Raw genomic sequence first — 21,468 nt, 5'->3', positions numbered from 1 at the left:
TAATCAATCTTGGAAAATTAGTGATTTTTCAACATCAAAAACCCTAATTTCCAAAAAGACTTTCCCTTTTTCCTCCACAAATTTGATGGTTCATAAGCAAGACAAAACTGTGGCTACTAGAGAAGGCAGCAAGACTAGCTAGTATCTTTTTTGGAAGTGCATGCTGCCCAAAGCTGTAAATTAACATATGAACTAACCTACTTATAATTATAAATCCAAAAAATAAACATCATGTTTGATCGTCTCATCATGATTCATGTGGTGGTTAATTTGGAGATTAATTTAGAACCACAATTAGGTTAATTTGATATCTCCATCATAATAATATTAATAATTGTGAAGAAAGCAATGTTGTGTGAGGGGAGCATGTGCGGTAATGGGCCTTTGCAAAGGAGGGGCCATTGCAGTTTAGGGTTAACGAACTGGAGGTCTTCACTTATGAAAAGGAAAGTAACTTAATTTGGTTTGCCTTTTGTCTACTTTAGGTCATCTTCAACCACCACGAATGGACAGAGCAGAGCAGTAAGCCAACAGCGACCCAAATATCCCCCATTAAATTATGTCAATTATTTGGGAAAGCAAAACGTGTTATCTTCTTACACTGATAATCAAAGAGACTTGTTTGATAATTATTTCAATTTTAGTTTTTATTTTTTATTTTTTATGCTAGAGTATAGAGGAAAAAAGAGGGAGAATGGAAGTGAGAATGAGAGTGGAGATGAGATTGAGAGGGAAGATGAGAGGGGAGGATAAGAGGGAGGAGTAACAAAAACGAAAACTAAAAACTGAAATCTATTTGAAATTGTTTTCACTTTTGTTTGTCCTCCCTCCCATCCTTCCCTCTCATCCCCTCTCTATCTCTCAATCTCATCCTCACTCCATTCTCACTTTCATTTTACTTTATAATCTAGCACAAAAAATGAAAATAAAAAACTAAAATTGAAATAGTTATCAAACGAGCTCAAAGGTTAAAACACACTTTTAGAAATTTCTGTTTCAAGTTGGTTTAATTAAGTGCATTTTGTTTTCATAATTACTATCTAACTCTTAGTCTAGTTGCACTTCCCTTTCCAAAGGTCCCAAGTTCGAACCCTCATTTCCTATTAATTTTTATTATTATTAAAAATGGACTAATTAAGAAAATGAAAACAAAGGAGAATATGAGGTTAATAAAATAGGTAGTTAATGTGAGGCTCAAACAGAGGAGAAGCTAAGATTTCAAATTGGGCTGGAGTTGAGAACTAACTGGGCTAACTGAATAAATTTTGAAGAAAAAGAAAACTTGGGCTCCACGAGAGGCTAGAGGCCCATACGGGCCCTTCAACCATTGGGATCAGCATGTTCATACCCAAAAATAAAAAATGAAAACTCAAAGCACATTTGGGGTCATACCGTAGTAAAAAAGTATAATTGACCTAAGATCAATGGTTTCAGATTCAAAATTCCTAAGCACCAATGTGTGAGTAAATTCCCCTCCTCCTTCCTTCCTACCCCTAAGATCAGTGGTCTCTAGTTTCACAAAACTCAAAGATAATTGCATATGATGCTATTTGGTCAATCATTTCATGTATTGTGTTGAAATAGAAAAAGTCTCATCAGCTCGGACAAACATGATTCAGACTATCAGAGTGAACAACTTATAAAATGGTTACATCGTGGAAATAGAAAATACTTTCATATAGCAGCATGATTATTTCTCTTCAGGGGTACGAGAAAAATACAGACAAGAGACATTTTGATCTCTCTCAATTTTACAAGGGCAGTCAACTCCTTCATGTTATTACAAAGGAGTGCTAAATCTATGCAGATAAAATTACCCCCACCAGCTGGATAGGGTTTCTAGTGAGGTGCACCAGCAGTTGAGCCATCAGATATAATCTGAAACATGCCCTGGAAATGCATATTATTGGCATTGCTGCTGCCATCAGCAACCAAATTGGAAATGGCAGCGTCATCCTCCATTCCCAAAACATTGTACCGCAGTCTAGGGATCAGGGGCTGAGGTGGCCAGATTGAACTGGACTGCCCTGCGTGGCTCAAACCAATCTCCCCCCGGGATGCTGGTGTCGATGACAGAAGAGAGAGAGCACGATTGGATTCAACGTCGCAGTATAATCCATTGGCGAACATCTTGTGGCTGTTGCCTGAATTTCCCAATGCAAAGTTGGTACCAACAAGTTGTTGGCAGGCAGAAGCTTGAGAGAGCATGGACTCAATGCTCTGTTCACACGACAAAGATCCCGGAAATAAGTTTCTTCTCGTCTCACTTAACTGTGAGTGGCTATGAAGAATCACATCATCATTCTCTGCTTTCATAGCCCCACCCCATGCAGAGTTCATTACAGCATTTGTTGGACACACTTGTGGACTACCAAATTGTAAGAATCTTGGGCCTGTATATGAACGCATTGTACTTCAAGTTATGCTAATGAAAACAATTGCAGATATCTCATCAGGACTATGGAAAATGTGAAATACACTGTCCATGAACACAACATTCCCAATTAAAAATCCAAACCTTGGTAACTGGAAAGGAATCTTCCCAAATTTGAGGACATGGGTTCTAATTGAGGCTTCCTTCGGCGTTTGTTGTGTCCAGCAAGACGTCTTCTGCAGCTTCTTTTTCCTTCATCAAACTCCTCCAATGAATGGAACCTTGGTAATGTGATGAAGAATGTCAACATATATACATATATATAAAGAAGGCAACCAGGATGTGTGGAAAGAAGAGTCTTAATTAACCCACAAGTAAAACTTGCCAATGGTAGCCACCTTTTTTCAATGACTGAGCATTATGCCTATACATAAAGACTAAGACATCTAATCGGGTTTTGAGGTCACCAATTCCACGTAAGACTAGTTTGTAAGAGAATGCGTCCAACTCTCATATGCTAGTTCAAGATGCTCTATTTTTTGAATGCAGGACAGTTGGATTATACATGGGGCAAACAAACAAATACATTTTATTAGGCAGAGCAACTTATGAACATAAATAAGTTGAATTATACTTCTGGTCCCTTAGTTCTAATTTCAACAACTTGACCTTATAGCTTGCACAAGTTTTTGTTGTGATCAGATATACGTTTTCGTCACAGTAGTTAACATAAGATTATTTCTTCCCCCTTTACCTGCTGCATTGCTGGCAGAACCGCTGTTCCTGGCCCTTGATTGTAACTTTTGAGGTCTTTGAATGGAGCTCACATACTTTATGGCGTCGATGATAATCCCTGCATTCACTAAGGTCTGAACTGCACCCATCAACCAAGCATGATGCAATTTGGGCTCCATTATTGGTTCTTCGCGGTCTTTTCAAAGATGCAGCACTCGAAGATGACTTCATCATAGAGACCCCTGGATCCTTCAACTTGCCCCTTGATCCATTCTCCATATTGCCCAAGTCACAAGTTTCAAACTTTATCAAGAGATATCCTCTAGTTTTACGTATGCAGTCCTAAGCCAGAAGCAGCATGAAATTGGAACAATCTTTAATATGCCTTCTCTCCAGGGCAACCAGTTTCCAAAATGTCCTCAGTAATAGCCAAAAGAAAAAGACTCTTTGGAATGAACACTTTCTTTTCCCCTAAAATACATTTGTTCTTTTACGCATCACCAAAATCCAAAAGTACTGCTGCATAGAGCATTGGGTTCCCTGTCTTCCTTTGTTCAATATAAATTCTGCCTACCAACTGGGAAGAGAGAGCGAGAGAGAACTTTAAATGAGAAGTTGTTATCCACTTAATGGAAAATACTTCCCTCCTTATGTAAGTAGGAGCTCCTATATTCTTGTCAATACAGTGTGACATGTGTGCAGAAGTTTTTCTTTTTGTGTTTTTGATGAATTATTTTGCATATGTGTCAAACTGTGATTCGGAATATCTCCTTACCGGTAAGAAGGCAAGTGTGTCATTATTTAATTCTCTTCCTCCAAGTTACATATAATTTTGTAAGAAACCCTCAGCCTGGAGATGCATTTTGAAAAACAACTTTTTGCTTATTCAAAAGCTATAATTATATAAGTGTCAGTATGCCACATGAGCTAGCTAGCACTATCATCTCTATCACAAACAGTCTTGAATCCTTTCATTATTTCTTCAAAAGTGTGCCTTAAAATTTTTCTTCCCTAAACTCTCTCTAAGCAGTAAATTTTGGATCACCATGAAGGCATTAAAGGCAAATCTAGTAGCTAGCCCACCAATATTGACTAATGAGAACCACATGTACACTACAGTTTTTACTGTTTTAAGCCTTTTTTAAAAAAAAAAGGAAATCATTTTTCAAGTACAATTCCCTAAAATCACAACAAGAACATGATGAGGAAAAGGATTAAAAGATAGAATGATGGGTACCTCAGCCTCTGAGGGAAGCCTGGAAATCAGGCAAAAGTGAAGCACAAAACTTGCTTTAGTTTGATCCCCGCCGTCCAAATTATAGAGAAACCCTGAAAAGAGGAAGTAAAACAAGGAAAAAAAACAACTGCAAGTGTAATTAAGCATGAAAACTGAAAAAACAAATCGATGTGGAAGAACTTGTGGACATTCTGCAAAAGGTAAACAATAATAAGAAGCCTGGTTTGGAGTTTTGAGGCATCAGTTGTCTGACAGAAAATTGGAGTTAAAAGTATATGAAAAGAGAGATGCCTACTAGTAGCTAGCAAGCAGGACAGAGCCGGAAACAGAGAGAGCAGCTTGTTGTATGGATAACTCCAGAGAGGCAAGAAAAGAGAGAGTTATAAAGGGAAAGAAAGAGACCACAATAACTCGAAGGCTCATCTTTTGGTTAGTCTCCTTACCATTTTAGGCTTGCAGCCATTTACTAACAAGGCTGACAATAAAATAAATAAAAATGCACAAAGATTAATAAAGAGTGAAAACTTAAAAAAATAAATAAATGCAAAAAAACGTGTGGAAGGGAAAGGGACAGAGTGTAGTTGCTTTCAACTTTGTAGAGCGAGTGAAGTACCAAAAGTGGAAAAGAGTGGAAAGGTCAGAGGGACTAGAAAAAAAGGAATTAATATTGTGTTCCATAGCTCACATTCCATGATGTTCCTTCTTGGGTTCTGAGCTCTATTTGACTTGGAGTTTTAACCCATATCCACTAACCAAAATCAAAACCAGAAAAGCAGCAGGTGAGGAGGAGGACAATGGCATGTGCACAAAAGTTGAAACCAATATTATGAAGGATCAGCCATCGGGTTAGAAGAGGAAGTGGATCAAGTTCATGTAATTACCAATTGGGTGTTAGTTGGGTTTTAGTGCTTCAAATGATTCTGAATTTAAGTTTCTATGGTACTCGTATGTGAATTTTTCTCTCACCCCTTCCTGACTTTGGTTTTGAAAAAAAACCTCATGTAACTAAGAAATATGAATATATATATATATATATCATTTTTATGTTTTGTTTAAGTTTGAGCACTAAATTGTAATGATAGTTTACGTGAGCTAAAGAGAGGAACCATATTATGACTCATAGTTTAAAATATGAATTTGCTTACGGAAATGGAAACACAATAATGGTGGCGCATAGCAAGCAAAGCAAAGCAGCAAAGCAAAGCTACTGTACACTCCCACTAGGTCATAAAAAGAAGGGTACTTCTTTCTTCTTCTTCTACTATTCTCACTTGTAAACTTGCAGGGGAGAAGGAGCTCTGCTCAAATTTGACGACCCGAAAACCTTGGGGTTTGGAAGGCAAAGCCCTTTTGTTCAAATTAAAACAAGTAAAATAGAAAACAGATCTTTGCACGCTTGTGCAAACCCCAACTCTCTAAAGAGAGAGACTCCTTCTTCCCCTCTAAAAGTTGATGGTCCCCCCCGCTACTCCGCTAGGTTTATTTTTCTCAACGTTCACATGTTGCCCATTATGACGTTCATATGTTTTCTTAAGGATACTTTACCAACAATATTATAGTCCTCCTCAGCAAAAAGAAGAAAAAGCAATGTTATAGTCTCACCGTGGGTTTAGGTTCCCTTCTTTTTCTTATTAATGGAGTAGGAAATTCGAACTTGAAACTTATTCTAACATAGGAAAGGAAATATCACTAAATTAAAAATTAGTTGGTAATTCAATGTAAACATTAATATACATTTGTATAATATAACTTGAATAAAGTGGTGATTGATGTTTAACGAAATAAAAAAATCTGTGCAAACAGAGTCTAGTCCATGGAAAAAATATATTGACTTGCAGACGAATTGTCTCATGTTCGAACTCCCATGATACCTTAATAGTGTATGTGAGAAATCCTTCACTCTACTTCTCTTGACGGGAAGTAAACCTTGCCATTAGATTTAACAATAACACTTGGCGCAACGTTAAATTTGGGTCTAAAATAGGCTGTTTTGGGACTTGCAAGGGCAGCAAGCAATAGATATGTGCTTACAATACCAAGCGTGGCAGCTGTAGATGAATAAAGGCGAAGCGCTTGAACGGAACCTATTCTCTTAGGTCCCGTTTGGTTCATTGGAAATGAGACTTGGGAATGAGAAATCAATTGCTTTCTCATATTTAGTAAGTCCAGACATGAGAAATCGTTGCCTAGCCCCTGGGAAAATAAGGGGGAAAGTGAAGTCATCCTCCCAACTCGGGTTTTGTTTTCCCTCCTCATGGAAAAGTTTGGGAAAATGAGCCAATATTAAATAAACATTTTTCATGATCATTTTGCCCCCATTAACAATTTAGAATTACAATATTTTATTAAATGCAATCTTTTTTTATTTGATTTAATATAAGTATAATTGAAAATTTATACAAACTTTCTTTTGCATTTCTACTCAAAACAAACATGGGAAATGAAACAAAGTGATATTTCCCAATTACTTTCCCAGCATTATTAAACGTGAAAAAAGAATATTTTATTTCTTATCCATTGAAAAATAACATGAGAAATAATTTCCCTTCAAATTCATTTCATAAAACAAACGGGACTTTAAGATAAGGTGGCAAAGCTTAATAGGAAAGGGGTCGAGCTGATTAATGAGTGCCTTTTTAGCCTTTGGGCCTCATATCTCCTACCCAATTTGAAGGTGAGTCAATGGACATTAGATACATGATAATACATTCCCTTAGAATTTAAACCATCGGTTGTATTAGAAAAAAAAAATTAAAGAAATTCACTCTTGGCAAACGAATAACAAGTAATAAAAGCCATTGACAATATACTTTGTTCACTCAAATGCAGTCATATCTAAGAACTATACTATTGTTTGTACATAATTTTTAAAAAATCAAATATTACACAAAAAAACCGATGTAGAATATTACATAATTCGAATTGGAAATTACGAGAGCATTATTCAAATTATAAACGAAAATCTTTCATAAAACATAGATAGCATTTCACCCTATATCCTCAAAAGGAACATTTAACATTATATTTTATCATGTGCTTCGTGATTAGTCAGTCTGATCAATCAAACCTATACACCAAATTTGTGCTGGCGCCATGTTTGCAACACTTGCTAGAATAGAACCAACCCCTTTCTCGTCAACAAGAATACGTTCAATCTGATCCAGGTGATGCTATTTCCACATTGGGCACCCAAAATCAGACGAACGAAAACAGAGAATATGCCACACCATGCACTATTCTTATCAAGAGGTCCGAATTTTCACATGAAGATGCGATTCTAAATAATACTAAATTACATATTTTTAAGTGTAAAGCAGAACACAACCTTTATGCCAGGAAAGGAAAGGTGGGGCCACCAGCTCTGCCATCTCTATGTGTATAAAAACCATAATGCATGGCCTACTTTGGGGCAGAGAACCGACTTTAAAGGCTTTCCTAGAGTGGAAAGATGTGGATAGAACAATCAAAATTTTGGGTCCACTTTGGCTCGATGCTCTGTTATTTGCATTTGGGTTGGGTGTGTCCTTCACTTGCACAAACTGCACTAACTTAAGTAGACTATTTAGAGAGAAGTACCTCTGTCTGGAATGACAATGCCCAAAAGCTCTCCTTAAGCTGCAGACTGGTTCTGCAAGAGAATAATTTGGATAAGCGCATAGTACAACTTCAGCCTTTTTAAGGCCTCAAACAAACAGATCAAGGTTTTGGGAACCTTAGGCAAGCTTTCAAAACGTAACTTCAGCATCTTTTTTACTGCATGCTCATATGCATCAATTAGGCACACTCCCGAAAAACTGAATTTCGCTGAGCTTTCAGTGACAAATTTTTTTTTTTTTTGGGTCTTTGATAGTATAATAAAAACATAATTTACCTTGGACTGCATAATCTTTTGGCTGTCGGAAAAGTATTGATTTGGATGGTTAATCCCAGCATCGCATGATGACCCATGAACAGCTTCAAACGTCAAGGTGCATGCCAGCTGATGCATACATTACCAAGTAGTCCATATGTATTAACTTCGTGTTAGAACGAAAAAAGATGAGCCTGGAACAATTTTTTATGCATGTAGTAAAATTTTCACCTGATAATGTCTGTTTCGCACTTTGTCCATGACATCTCCAACTGCACGGCCGGTAACTCCCATTTTATTGAGAGCTGCTCTCAAATTCTCTTCACTGTCACAGAAAAATAAGAGCCAATGAGTATAATTTGCTCAAGTTATCAAACAAGTGTTTCCAAAAATATAAAATAAAGAAGCCATGATGAGCAAGTACTGTTTTCCAGGGCGAGGAGATGCGATTAAAGTGTGAGGACATAAAATGGTTGTGATGCAGGACGCGTAGGACCTAAATTTATTAGTTTCCTAATATATTTGTTCTCATCTTTTCGATCTCTATTTCTTCTCCTCGGTCTCTTATATTCTTCTCTGTTCTATTGTTTGAGTGCTTAATCTAATACCTACGGGCTGTACTACATCAGGTTGAAGTTGATAAGGTATGCTGAGGTCATTTGACACTAAACTATAACTTCCCTGTTCGATGGTGTTGATCAACAATGTATACTTTAGCTAAAAAACCATTGAATTATTCCCATGAGGCACTAATATATATATATATATATATATATATATATATATAGCTGTGGCAGTTCTATCCAATACAACGCATCCAGTAATGTCACACAGGCCAAGTTCAGAGGTTAAATCTCTTTATGCCAAGTTAAACATCATCCAGATGCTTAATTAAAATTTTTACAATAGTAATTACCTGAAATTTCGATACGGGCATCCATGATGATCTCCTACACCAGGAGTAGAAGAGATGATTTTTTGACAGGAATAAGGTGTGTAATCCTGCAATGTCCAAAAGTAAACACATTTGATTGTGATCATAACGCACAGCATCATATTAAGTATTCCTTTACAAGTACATCCAAGTATCTGCTCCTGAGTTTGATGTCTTACTGTTCTTTTGCCTTCTCTTCCGTAATTGTGGCGTATGCCATATGAATATTCTTTGTCAAACCTTTCGGCACCAACCTATGACAAAGATCAAGCACAAAGCATCGAATCAAGGCAAGCCAGAAGGACCAGGAAAGAAAAGCATCTTACTGACATTTTGCAATAAAAATACACCTCATCCTTCTACCATATGTGGACAAATAAGCTGGATTGCTATCTTGATAGCACATAACATGTGCCATGAAATGTTAGATGAAAACTTTGTGCCTTTACGATGATGAAGATTTGGTAGATGAAAGACTTCAAAAACACCACTCACCTTTCGCGAAAACTCAGCTTTCCAAAACGCAAGGGCATCATCCAGCTTCAAGCCAACACCCTACACATAGAGGTTAATCAACAAAATTCGTGAAAAAATAACCAATGGGAAAAGCAGGTGCTAGAAAAGCAGATTCATGATTCTTTTGACAAATTATGCAATTTGTCATAGCAAGGTGGTATTTATAAACATCAACTGACACTTTTCATGCATCAAAATGTGCAGCAAAACTTGAAGATTTAATAATATATCCGAATTCTCCAAAATAAACGTCAACTAATGCAAATCTTTACATTTCCTATAAACAGGTAATGCAACTGTTTACAGCACATACATAAAAAGGGTGAATGACTTTCAATAATTTTGATCACTCGTCACTAACATACATATCAAGACATAAAAAAAGCACCACTTCAACCCAAGCAGTGGTATATGTCAGTGATCAGTATCTGATGTCTATGTAACTATGCACGATGTGTATGAATAAAAAAGAGAAACTGAAAAGTATGTGTTTGGAAAGGACGTGGAAAAGTTAAATTGAACCACATATGGCAATAGTAGGTGTAATCATGGGGAAACATGTTATCAAGGAGTTTTTCACCACATGTGTCTCACCTCATTGAAATGCTAATCTATACCCACATAAAGACAGGACAGAAACCAGACTGATGCGTCTCATTGAAATGCTAACCTTGAGGAAGAGACCTAGTTGCATTCTACCTCCATGCTTTAAATGATGATCCTCTCTCAACTGCAAATAAGTAGAACGAATGAAACAAGAGAACAGTGAAATATAAAAACTTCAAAAGAAACTGAGAAGAAAAATTAGCAAATAAAATAGACAGATGTGAATAACAAAGCCAGAAAAACAAAGAAGCGCCATTCTTTATCCAATTTTTATACCTTTTCAAATAGGTGACGCATGCACAGAGGAAAGGAGCTCTTAGCTACATCATCAATGTCTTTTAAGGAAATCTGAGCAAATTCTTTTGGCTAAAAGGCAGTCAACATAGACTAATCAACTTCAACTTATAATTGATACGTATGGGTAATAGATGTGTTAATACAAGTAATGACCTACCTGAGAATAGTCAGGTCCCAGGTAGCTTGAGGATAGGGCTTCAACAATCTGAATGGAAATTAAAGGGAAAAAAATTGTCAATAAGCTAACTTGAAATTATATGCCTATTTCAACATATAAGGTTCACGATCCGATACTCACTGGAGTCAACCGATCCTTCTCTTGTTCTGCTATAGTTGTAGTCCATTTTCTGCAAGAAGAAAATGCAACTTCAGATATTTAGAAAAACACAAAACATCTTAGATTTTCCAGACAATACAGAGGAAAGAAATAATACCAAGTAATATCAAGTATAATCAATGAATTTTAAACTACCAACACTTTTTGAATTACAAATAGCCAACAATAACCTGTTTGTCAAAATAAGTGCCTTTGACAGATGACTGCGGAATTGCGTGGCAACAAGGGAAACCACCTATTGTTTAGAGAGAGAGAGAGAGAGAGAGAGGAGTAAATAAAAGCAAAATGATATCAAGGATAATCGTCATTTTATGGATATGTGCAAGAACTAATAGAAAGCATCAAATTTAACCTGACTCATAGCTATATATGCATGCCCCTTACTGATGAACACTCTACGACCAGCTACAAGTTCTGGAACTTCTTCAAATGGTACCTTCATGAAGGAGTGGGATAATAAGAAAAAAAACAGAAGGAAAACAAAGAGAAAAATACAAATGTTACTGACATAAGGTGACTTATTAATTTGAAGACTACAAGATCAGGAAGCTCCTTCTTCCCAAAATTTGCAAACAATGCATTAACATATTTCTAACCATCAGAACACAAACCCACATACTCACATGTTTCTTTTGAGTGTTTTTTGACAAAATAAGATTCATGGTGGGAAATCTAGCAAGGGCCGGAGAGCTTATAGCAAGTTAGAATTTAGATGCGTTCAATAATTTACTTTTCTTAATAATTGATTTCATCCATAAAACAACACAAGCAATAAATAGAACCAACTGAATATGTCAGTTTTGTTTCATAGGACCACATTGGACCAACAAGAACATCAGACATGGTTTTTGTCCATACTTCCACATAAACAGAAGTTGGGAGACTCATACCCATACTCCAATAACTAGATAAACTGTCTTAAACAAATAATAAGGAAAAGAATATATGGTTGAAGAGTAGCATGAAGCAAAGATAAACACACCTTGAAGAAGATGTCATCAGCTGCAAAAGAAAGAAAGCAATAAAAGGAGCAAATTAAAATATAGATAACTATGAAGGAAAATGTAGATAATCACTTTTTTTTTTGTGACGTGAGCAACAAATTGCAATTCCTTTTAAAAAGGTAAATGAACATGCCGAATGCAAGACCTAACAACATAGGCAGACACCACACTATTGAACATACCTAGAAATTAGGATATCTTAACAGTGCATCTGAGTGGAATTAACAAAACCCACAATTTTAAAAGTGATGCAAAATTTACTGACTCAAGTATTCAGATACAATAACCAATAAAATCGATACTCTGTCCTACCAGTTGGTGAAGATTGACCGAGGGAACGTGAAACCAGGACCAATTTCTCTTTTACACTCTGTACAGGAAGATAAAATAATACAGTGATTGCAACATATACCAAGACATTAAAGGCTTGAAAAAGTATGAGACTGATACAAAATGCTGAAATGGTCTTAGTTTCAGATACACATTTGTACATATTGAGCGCATGATATCATAAGTATGAGGCATATAATTACCTCGAATTCTGGACTACTAACTGCCTTGTATGGAAGATCAAATTCTGCCATGAGTGCCCTCTGAATTCCCAAAAGCAGAATATTCACATCATCAGAAACTGACTAACAAAATGGACCAATCACTATGCATATTACCTGAGCTTCTTGCTTTTCCCGTTTAAACCGGTAACGAAATAGGGCAGTCTCCATGGAAAGAAACCATTTCCTCAGGTCCTCCCTAAGACACGGATTAAAAGGTAACAATAATAGAATAAGATAAAATGAGGAAATCTTTATGGCACAAACATTTATAACCAAAAGCATTGAGTTCTTACGTTCTGCAATAAACTAGACGCAGAACAAAGTGTGATATTTTGTCCTTGTTGATGACCTCGGATGCCTGAGGATGCCTCATATTTGTCTTCCATAGATCAATTGCCTGTAAAAGGCCTAAACGTTAACTTGCGAAAAGCATGTAATAAGGGAAATTGAAAGATATTCAACCTGGAACTATGGTTTTACCAATTTCTCCATTTCTTCAGGTTTCCTTCCTCGTGATAATGCATCAGAAATCCCTTTTAGCACTGCATAAAAAGCAGTAATTGCCATCAATTACTATTTCAGAAAGCATTTCTATTTCTCAGCTCCCAAACAGTTACACTCTAGCAGGCAAATAACAAATCTTTTCCTGCATTTACTTCCAAACCAACAACAGCGACAGTCAAATGTTGAATTTTAAATATGCTCAAAACTCTACGCTTTCAGTATTTTCTACCTTACTAAGAAGTTTATGAAAGAACAAATCCGGAAAATACAATACAACATACAAGACCGTCTACCACTATGATCTCATTGAGTCCCAGGCCCATACTTGTTAGCTCTTTCTTTTCGGTTAATTTTGGAGCCCTAAACGGTGAAAGATCTGGTATAATATATTTAACTTAGCACCAGAAAATGCGTTCACCTTTCCGACATTTTCTGAGGAACCAAACAAAAATTAAAGCAAAAACTGCCCCGAATTTTTGGACAAAATATACTCTTGCTCGGAAACGAAATTTGCAAAAGTTATTGAGAAGGTAGGAATTACCTCGGAGGCGATCGAGGGCGAAAAGCTCGAACTCTTCGAGACGAACTTCAAGGGCGGGAGCAGAGCGGTAGAGAGGGAGGGTCGAGACGACGTCATTGACGATCAATTTTCTCTGAGACCGAACGGGTTCCATTTTGGCTCCTCTCTTTTCTCAGTCCGATGAGCGGGCTCAGAAGAGAAAGTATCTCTAGTCTAGTGGGCCACAGTTGCGTCAGTTCATTATTTTTTACTTGCGCGCCAAAGAAGCCGAAAACAGGAAAATGGCGGGAAATAAATGGGCACTCCCGTTGGGCTTTCTCGTAAAGGTGTACATATGGACGCAAAAGAATTGGGCTTGAGCTGCCTAAGGATCCGTACGATTTTTATTTATTATTTTTTAAAAGAGAAATTTACATAAATACCACTTAAATTATTAAGCTTGTGTGTGATTTAAAAGATACAAGTCATGGTCTAAACTAAACTAATATAATCGTAGTCTGACGTAATTGAAAGGTTTTGTAATTTTTCTAAATCGTAACTCAATCAGTGGTGACGATATTATTAGCAGAAGTTAAATAAACACACATGACGCCTTTGCCCATGAATTGCATTTAAATTTTGTTTTTATTTTGGTGAGAATTCCAACTTAGCACCTCTTCTAACATTGGAAAATAATACTCTCAGAGGTCGTTTGGTACGATGAACTGTCATGGATTGGACTAAATTTTGGGACAGTATTGGATTAGCTCGGATTGGCCTAAACTGGATTAAGTACTGACCTACATTTGGTGTTGCATCGGACTAAGAAGCTGGATTGTAAAAATAGTGAAGACCTATGTTTGGTGCTGTATCGGAGTAAAAAAAATATTTTTTAATATTTAATTTTAATTAGAAATTTTAACCTAAAAATAAATATATAAATATATATAACTTTAAAAAAAAAATGAAAATTATAAATATAGTGTAGCATTTTGGGCTTTCATTTTTTATTCTTTATACTTTTAGGCATTTATAGGGTTTAGACTTTAGAGAACAGGTTGGGCCAGGGTTTGATAAACAGTATAAGTAGTTAATTTTGAGAGCAAATGTATTTTTTTTTTCTTGAATTTATGGTTTGTGAATCAAAGTTTTCAAATTGGGTTCGAGACCAAGCTGCTCTTGCTGTTCTTGGTCTGGTTAAATTCAATAAGGATGTTTTTGTGGGATTATTGCTGATGGGTCCTATTGTTAGAGCTTTAATTCAAATGGATTCATCTTGTTTGATTCAAGTCCTCACTGGACTAGTCAAAATCATCAGAACCCCTCCGGTTGAGTGTGGAGAAATTGTGGAGAAATTTCCATTTTCAAGGTGTGTGTCAAGTTTTGCAGTGCAAGTGGAAGTTGGGGAAGGATTGGAGCAGAGTGAGAAAAGAGCTTTTAAATTGGAAATATTGAAGAGAGTGAGAGAGGCCTCTGTTTATGATGTAGCTACTGTTGTTGCAGAGGTGCTGTGGGGTTCTTCACCCAAAGAAGAAATTTGGGGGGAGCACTGGGCGTTACGTTCTGCCAGAGTTTGTCGGTTGTGTCTGCTGGTGTGATTTTTATTCAAGCCATAGGGAAATCCATCAGACTCGCGTGTTCAAAATAACACACTCGGCTATTTTGCAAACCCAATTTCGGACTCTCTATATTAAACACACGAGTTCGGGTTTTCTTTAACTGTTAGACTATAGAGTCTCATTTAAGTTAATCCCCTACCTTGCCAAACATGAGTTTCAAGCGTTATTTAACACAATCCAGTTCAATAAGGCACAGTGAGGCATACCAAATATGCCCTCGTAGACCATATATTATGAGTTAGTTGGTATCCAAAACCTCTTCTTTGATTCTCTACCCTTTTCCCACCTGCGATATTTTATAATATACAAACATAAATACTAAAAATCGTTACTACATATATTATGTCATATTACAATGGGTCTTCCCCCTGCTTGGCACCTAGGATCGAAACACCAGGGTTTATTTCCTCCCAATGTAACCAAAAAAAATGTCATCTTAGATAACCATATTATATTATCACATAACAACTGCTCTACAAAATTCAATACCGGTCCCGTTCCAATGGAATTTGAGTAGGGGACTAGGCACCAACTACATTTGAGGTTGGCTCTCTAAACTAACCAGTCTAAACCGCTGAAGGCTTTCCGCCCACAAGAGAGTCGTCCAAATGATTTATCGCATAAATACATTCTAAATGGCAGATCTATACAGAGATCCTCATAATTGCTGACTAGTTGATCGTTTCTGTTGCACCATCCCACTTGTGGCACTTCGCGTCCTTAGGATTGTCGAAGTATTAGAGGTTGGAAACCCAAACCCAAACCACCGAGAACTGGAAGCCGCTTTGTTTGTGCCCTCCAGACCACGAAACCCATTAGAAACCTCACCGCGATTTGACGCCTCAGCTGCTTCCAAGATGCCTCTGTTCTCCTGAAACAACTGGAGATGAATAAGCCTACGGATGCAATGCAACCACTAAAAATAGCCCATAAGTATAGTAATGGCCCAGAAAACAGAAAGGGAATGGTGATATAATTATTCTTTAGATAAAACATATTTTGTTGATCTAGCTATTCTGCCTTTGGAATCCGGGCATCATGATGGTACATATCTAGAATTCTGTAACATATATGCACGATATCAAACTACTTCAAAGCAATAAGACCCACAGGTATTTGATTTAAACCCTGAACCAAATCAGTGTACTATCTTACTAAGATTGATCAACAGTACACTCTACTTCAAAGATAAAACTTACCCTTGAGGATGAAGATGGGGGTAGCTCGAGTGCTGGCCTCAAGGGCTGAAGTGGTGTCACCTACAAAAACCAGTGAATCAGATATTTGGCCGAACTGAGGCAATCTTTCCGGATTCACTCCATTTTGTTTGTGCACATGCATATTCCTTACACTAGTTATTAAATAAAAAATAAAAATAAAAATTTTAATGGGAGACAATTGTTAGAACGAAGTGGACATAATTTTTTTTAATAATTAAAACTGACATGCATAATTTTTTTTATTGGAACTGTTAGCGTAAACTCTATTTACTGGAACTGATGATAATTTTTACCGAAGATGAGGGGGAGGTGGGTGGTAGTTCACGAACTGGCCCGGAAAAACTGGATGGTGATGCCTGAAGACCATGGAAATTAGAGTCAGTATGATACCAAAGGAATAATATCAATTGAAACTCATGGCTAATAACATAAAGGTACAAAACCAGAGATGTGAAAATTCAGAATGAGAAGTAACATTACAAATATAAAATTTAAGGCTAGGCATGGTCGAATTTGTTACAAAAAGCAGCACAACTGATCAATAGTCAAAAGAAAGTAACATAAGATGACCGTAGAATCAGACATGAAAAACCATCTGACATGTATGGAGGAAATAGTCTGTACATGCCTGAATACGTTCTGCAGTTCCACCCTTTTCAATGTTCAGGGCATAGTCACATAACTTCCATACTCCATTAGCAGTCACATCCTAAGAATATGTCAAAGGCCAGAGAATCAGATTAAAACAGTATTCTGCAGGAGAAAATAATTCCTCATAAATCACAAGTGTAAAAATTGCCACAAGTCTTATGATGTAATGCTATAATACCTGATTCCCATCTATTATATTAATTTTTGTTTCCTGAGACAAAAAAATTATCAGTATGTGATTTCCTGTCCATGCATACTTGTAGGAGAGAAATGAAAAAAAATGAATATATAAACAATGAGTTACCAGAGTCTGCACTGCGTGTTGAAATTCTCTAATATTCTCACAAACAGCATTCGCTCGTTCTCGTACTTCAATAGCCTATAAATGGCTCAAAATATTTTTTCGTCAATGAACGTGAAACAGAAAAATACAAAAAACTAAAGTACTCTTCAATATCTAACATGGTGGCCCACCTCTTGCTGTGTCCTAGTATTAAATTCTATAGATTCCTCCAAAGAATGTTCCGCACCATCCATTTGTGAAGATAATGCCCGTTTAGTGGCCTGAAAATGAGACAAAATATCTACAAAGTAAGAAATCTTTTTATGTTATTATTTTTCATTTCTCAAAATAAAAAATCAATCCATTAGGAAGACAAGCACACCAGGTTCAGAAATTTTCCTTGAGAAAAGTGCAGAGATTTATTGATCAATCAGAAGCAACAACCAAAAGGTTTTGTAAATTTTATAAATATTTAGTAAAGGAGAAAAAAGGGGCAGTTTTTCCCATTTTTCGTATTTTTCTGAATTTAAAAAATGCAGATAAAATACCAGCCAACCACAAGTGCCCACATGGGGACTCCCACCTCAAAATCCAAACATGTAGAGGGAGGTTGCAACCATCCAATAACTTGTTTTGATATGAAAGCCAGTGGTTTGAAAATTTATTACATCAAAAATAGATGACTTCAACTAAACCACAAATCCTTTCAACCACAGCCAATGCCTTTTGGGAATAAATGAAGTACCTCATAACAACAACATTTGAAAGAGATAGAAAAGGTAATACTTGACTCAGACCAGAGTATTCATGGCGCTGTCATACAGAGCCCATGTGAAACCCTAATTGAATGGCATCAAAGAGGAAAGGAAAAAGATAGAGCTCCCCTCACTCTCGAGAGAGAACTTAACGCATCACGAAACAACATAATGACCTACATAGTGCATAGTTTCCTATCTCTATTCCACCATGGATTCAAGAGACAAGTTCTCACATGTTAATAAAAACAGTAACAACTTAAAAAACAAGACACTGTCACAAGTTCAACACAGAATAATAAAGAATGATATAAAACATGTCCTTCAGAAGGGTTGTTTATCAAGGCACTGATTTATCTAAAATTTAATGCAGAAGAACAATTCATCTCCTAGTTTGAAGTAAAAAAGAAAGAGAAATAACACAGAGAGAGAGAGAGAGAGAGAGAGAGAGAGAGAGAGAGAGAGAGAGAGAGAGACTTGCCGCAACTGACGAATAAACACTTTCAAGCTGACTACCAACAGAACTGCAAGCATCGGATAAGCTACGTCTTGTTGCAAACATCATATCAGGAAGCTTCCACCCCTGGAAACATACACAAGATGCACATATAGAATAACAACCTTGTCAAGAGAGAAGTACTTTAAGCCTATTTTATTATCTTGTATAAAATAAAACCTTTTACCTTCCACCAAACGTAGCCAGCTCCTACCACCACTACAACAATAATTATACCATATCTAGTACCTGCAGTAAACAAAGACAGGTCAGAGAATACTCATGAAGAGACCTTATTGCAAATCATAACAAGAAATTATGAAAAATAGAACTAATTTAAAAACACCATATTCATCTCCATAAATCTGTGCCATAAGATGTTTTCACATTGGATGGAAATATAAGATACAAACACTGCATAGAATTAAGGTTTCGTTGGCTCGTGCGGTTACTAATAAATAATCAATACACATAAAAATATCTTTAAAGTGCAAGAAAAGGTAGGTGAAACCTGTTCGACTTGTAGTAACAATTGTAACGGGTCGACTTGATGCCATTATTTGCAGCTCCTGCCGTAGGTTGTTCATCTGTAAAATTTAATTACGTAATCACATTATCCATCCTCGGGAATATGAAGCTCCAATAAGAATCCACACAGATGCTGACTTAGAACAATTGAATCATGATGACTCGATGTGCTTCTCCAGGCACCCCTATTATAATACCCAACCACTTTAAATGCAATTATGAGTAATAAAACTCTATAAGATAATATGAAACCTGGGCCATCAAAGTGTCGTTGTGTGGTTTCTTAACCGATGGAGTCTGATCATTTCGTATAATTTGCTTCCAGGCAATCTGTGGTAAAAGGCCAAAAATTAGCAAAATCTTATAGTCGTACTAATACGCATTAGAATTTATAGAATTGAAACAAAACCCTGAAGGACATTAACATGTTTAAAAACACAAACAAAACAATAGCAGTCACTGAAAATATATTTTCTAAAGTATACTTTAAAGCATACATCCAAGGCCAACTAAATATGCATATTGTATAAGATCGCAGAATGCCGTCTCGAAAACCATCCAGGACATTGAACCTTTACCCTCCTTTCCTAGTTAATATAAAATACCCATTCCTACGATACAACATCACCAACTGGCAGCAAGATCAGTATATAACTTTGGATGCCACACATACATACGTTAAAACAGCAAATTTGAAGTGTAATTTTACACATATACAAGATAAAACAAATAACATAACGAACTACCTTGAATGCACCAGAGACAAGATCAGATACGCGTCCTTCTTTTGCAAGAACTGAACCAAGAATGCCTAAAAACGAATAGGATAAACGGATTGATTATAAAAACATGTTCTTTCATTAACACAATAGAAATTAATAATTTCATAGCCAACCCACAACTGCAATTTGTAGGTGCACAGACCATGATAAACTGACAGATAGGCGACCAACCCAGATTGATAAGAACCCTTTATATGAGGTCAGAAGCTACTAAGCAGATGGGGCTGTACAGGTGACAAAGGGAGACATGAAAACTGAGAACAAAAGCAAGTGACTAACACAAGAGCAATCACTTTCCACCCAATTTTTAATGACCTTCGTTTCAAGTTGAGATGCATACAATCAGATTCAGTCACTTGAACTATATGATAAGAAACAGGCTTGGACAGTTGAAGCAGAACTTAAACTAGTTAAGAAACACCAAATAGTGCATATTTTTAATCAATGCAGAAACCAACAGAAGGTATTTTCTCCTGTCAATAATTTCGCATTCATTTAGTGTTTCCATATATTAGGATCTAGGGTTTGTCCGAAACCCTAACTTTTCTCCACCAGTACTATGCCCGAAATATGAATTAAAAATCAGACGCCAATTTGGGGACAAAATTGCGAGGGATTTGGAGAAGGTGCCATGATAGATTACTATAAGGTTTGAGTTTTATAGAAATTGAAGGAGCGAATAGATGTGGAGGGATTGTACGGACCTGCACCAACCAGAATGGTGAGCTTGCCCGCAGTGAGAGCCATCGACTCTGAAAATTTGTATCTATAGGTATCTGCTCGTGGAGACTAATCTGCGCAGCGACGAGGCATTGAAGCCCCTTTGGCGATCACAGAATTTGTAATGGCCTTTCTCTCTCTTCCCTGGGCGTTCTCTCTCTCTCTCTCTCTCTCTCGTTGCTACTGAGAAAACTGGGAATCGACTATTTCTGCAGCTACCGCGACAACCCTATTTCCGACTGTGCAAGCAAAATTACCTTGGGCTTGGTTAAGTTACGTAAATGCCCTTTTAAATACGTTCTATTGTTATTTATTTTTAGTTAAATTGCTGCCCAAACATTACTCATTCAGGTCAATTAGGTTACAAAGTTCCAAAAATTCAAACTTTATTGGCTATCTTGGAAAAAAAAAACCAATCAAAATTTTCCATCCACATAATTTCTAATAAAGTGCAATAATTTTATATTATAATATTAAAACAAACACATCAAATACTTTAAACTTCTTAAAATTTTACGAAACCAAAATTGACAACGTAGCAATCTTAACAATTTCAAGCACATATAAAGATCAACATTACATACACAATTCTATTTTAAATGGCTAACTTCCTAAAAAGATATATCAAATATTTCATATTTCTTAGAGGACTTTCATCGCTGCAGTTTGGCTCGAGTAGGAGGGGGCCCAAGCCCCATGTCGTGCTTTCAGCGGGCTTCAGTAGCCTGGGTAAGAAGTGGATCCCAACAAACAGGGCAAGTCCAAAGGCAAAACGAGCCCGAGCTCGTGCTTGGGGGCTGTTGAAGTCAATGATGACGTCAGTAGCGAAATTTTTATAAAAAAAATACCAAAAATTTCAGAATTTTTAAAAAAATAAATATCTAGCCATATTATTCACTTCCCACACCAAAACTCTATACAAATTCCTCTCATCATATCTCATGTTAATAGTAATTGCCCTTGGGTT

At 36.6% G+C, this 21,468-nt stretch overlaps 3 protein-coding genes across 5 annotated transcripts; all 3 read right to left on the bottom strand.

Moving 5' to 3' along the window:
- Window positions 1,599–4,971, bottom strand: LOC18792702 (squamosa promoter-binding-like protein 13A). Of its 2 annotated transcripts, none has more exons than XM_007224744.2 (5): window positions 4,642–4,971; window positions 4,347–4,473; window positions 3,129–3,451; window positions 2,519–2,655; window positions 1,599–2,393 (listed from the first exon to the last, which is right to left on the bottom strand). In XM_007224744.2, exons 1-5 carry the CDS (start codon window positions 4,767–4,769, stop codon window positions 1,840–1,842), a joined length of 1,269 nt encoding a protein of 422 aa, XP_007224806.2. In that variant the 5' UTR covers window positions 4,770–4,971; the 3' UTR covers window positions 1,599–1,839. The 2 variants fall into 2 exon arrangements, with proteins under 2 accessions (XP_007224806.2, XP_020411259.1); XM_020555670.1 differs by having other exon boundaries at window positions 3,129–3,686; window positions 4,347–4,438; window positions 4,642–4,758.
- LOC18792293 (probable DNA primase large subunit) lies at window positions 7,126–13,773 on the bottom strand. Its single transcript, XM_020555995.1, has 19 exons — window positions 13,490–13,773; window positions 12,925–12,986; window positions 12,738–12,841; window positions 12,559–12,640; window positions 12,424–12,483; window positions 12,203–12,260; window positions 11,869–11,888; window positions 11,239–11,322; window positions 11,057–11,121; window positions 10,848–10,896; window positions 10,707–10,754; window positions 10,529–10,618; window positions 10,317–10,376; window positions 9,626–9,685; window positions 9,310–9,384; window positions 9,113–9,198; window positions 8,428–8,521; window positions 8,218–8,325; window positions 7,126–7,974 (listed from the first exon to the last, which is right to left on the bottom strand). The coding sequence occupies exons 1-19, from the start codon at window positions 13,620–13,622 to the stop codon at window positions 7,957–7,959; spliced, it is 1,356 nt and encodes a 451-aa protein (XP_020411584.1). The 5' UTR covers window positions 13,623–13,773; the 3' UTR covers window positions 7,126–7,956.
- LOC18792545 lies at window positions 15,344–20,733 on the bottom strand. 2 transcript variants are annotated; one of them, XM_020555581.1, is made up of 13 exons: window positions 20,486–20,733; window positions 19,746–19,810; window positions 19,252–19,329; window positions 18,983–19,058; window positions 18,659–18,720; window positions 18,457–18,558; window positions 17,412–17,501; window positions 17,242–17,316; window positions 17,116–17,148; window positions 16,915–16,995; window positions 16,580–16,642; window positions 16,266–16,325; window positions 15,344–15,946 (listed from the first exon to the last, which is right to left on the bottom strand). In XM_020555581.1, exons 1-13 carry the CDS (start codon window positions 20,526–20,528, stop codon window positions 15,725–15,727), a joined length of 1,050 nt encoding a protein of 349 aa, XP_020411170.1. In that variant the 5' UTR covers window positions 20,529–20,733; the 3' UTR covers window positions 15,344–15,724. The 2 variants fall into 2 exon arrangements, with proteins under 2 accessions (XP_020411170.1, XP_007225936.2); XM_007225874.2 differs by having other exon boundaries at window positions 15,344–15,937; window positions 20,486–20,732.

Source organism: Prunus persica, chromosome G1 (genome assembly GCF_000346465.2).
Source record: "Prunus persica cultivar Lovell chromosome G1, Prunus_persica_NCBIv2, whole genome shotgun sequence".
Taxonomy (NCBI): Eukaryota; Viridiplantae; Streptophyta; class Magnoliopsida; order Rosales; family Rosaceae; genus Prunus; species Prunus persica.
Note: the sequence above shows the minus strand (reverse complement) of the source record. Positions and strands in the feature narration are given on the sequence as shown.

What these genes read in the sequence shown, in the direction of transcription:
- LOC18792293 (XM_020555995.1), bottom strand. Translation starts at nt 13,622, where the DNA reads ATGGAACCCGTTCGGTCTCAGAGAAAATTGATCGTCAATGACGTCGTC. An exon ending in TTAGTAGTCCAGAATTCGAG is followed by an intron (nt 12,261 to 12,423) that starts GTAATTATATGC and finishes CTTCCTGTACAG; the next exon opens with AGTGTAAAAGAGAAATTGGT. An exon ending in AGAAGGATCGGTTGACTCCA is followed by an intron (nt 10,755 to 10,847) that starts GTGAGTATCGGA and finishes ATTTCCATTCAG; the next exon opens with ATTGTTGAAGCCCTATCCTC.
- LOC18792545 (XM_020555581.1), bottom strand. Translation starts at nt 20,528, where the DNA reads ATGGCTCTCACTGCGGGCAAGCTCACCATTCTGGTTGGTGCAG. An exon ending in TTGTCTCTGGTGCATTCAAG is followed by an intron (nt 19,330 to 19,745) that starts GTAGTTCGTTAT and finishes CTTTTACCACAG; the next exon opens with ATTGCCTGGAAGCAAATTAT. An exon ending in CCACCTCCCCCTCATCTTCG is followed by an intron (nt 16,326 to 16,579) that starts GTAAAAATTATC and finishes TGGTTTTTGTAG; the next exon opens with GTGACACCACTTCAGCCCTT.
- LOC18792702 (XM_007224744.2), bottom strand. Translation starts at nt 4,769, where the DNA reads ATGAGCCTTCGAGTTATTGTGGTCTCTTTCTTTCCCTTTATAACTCTC. An exon ending in GGCTTCCCTCAGAGGCTGAG is followed by an intron (nt 3,452 to 4,346) that starts GTACCCATCATT and finishes CTTCTGGCTTAG; the next exon opens with GACTGCATACGTAAAACTAG. An exon ending in TTCTGCCAGCAATGCAGCAG is followed by an intron (nt 2,656 to 3,128) that starts GTAAAGGGGGAA and finishes CACATTACCAAG; the next exon opens with GTTCCATTCATTGGAGGAGT.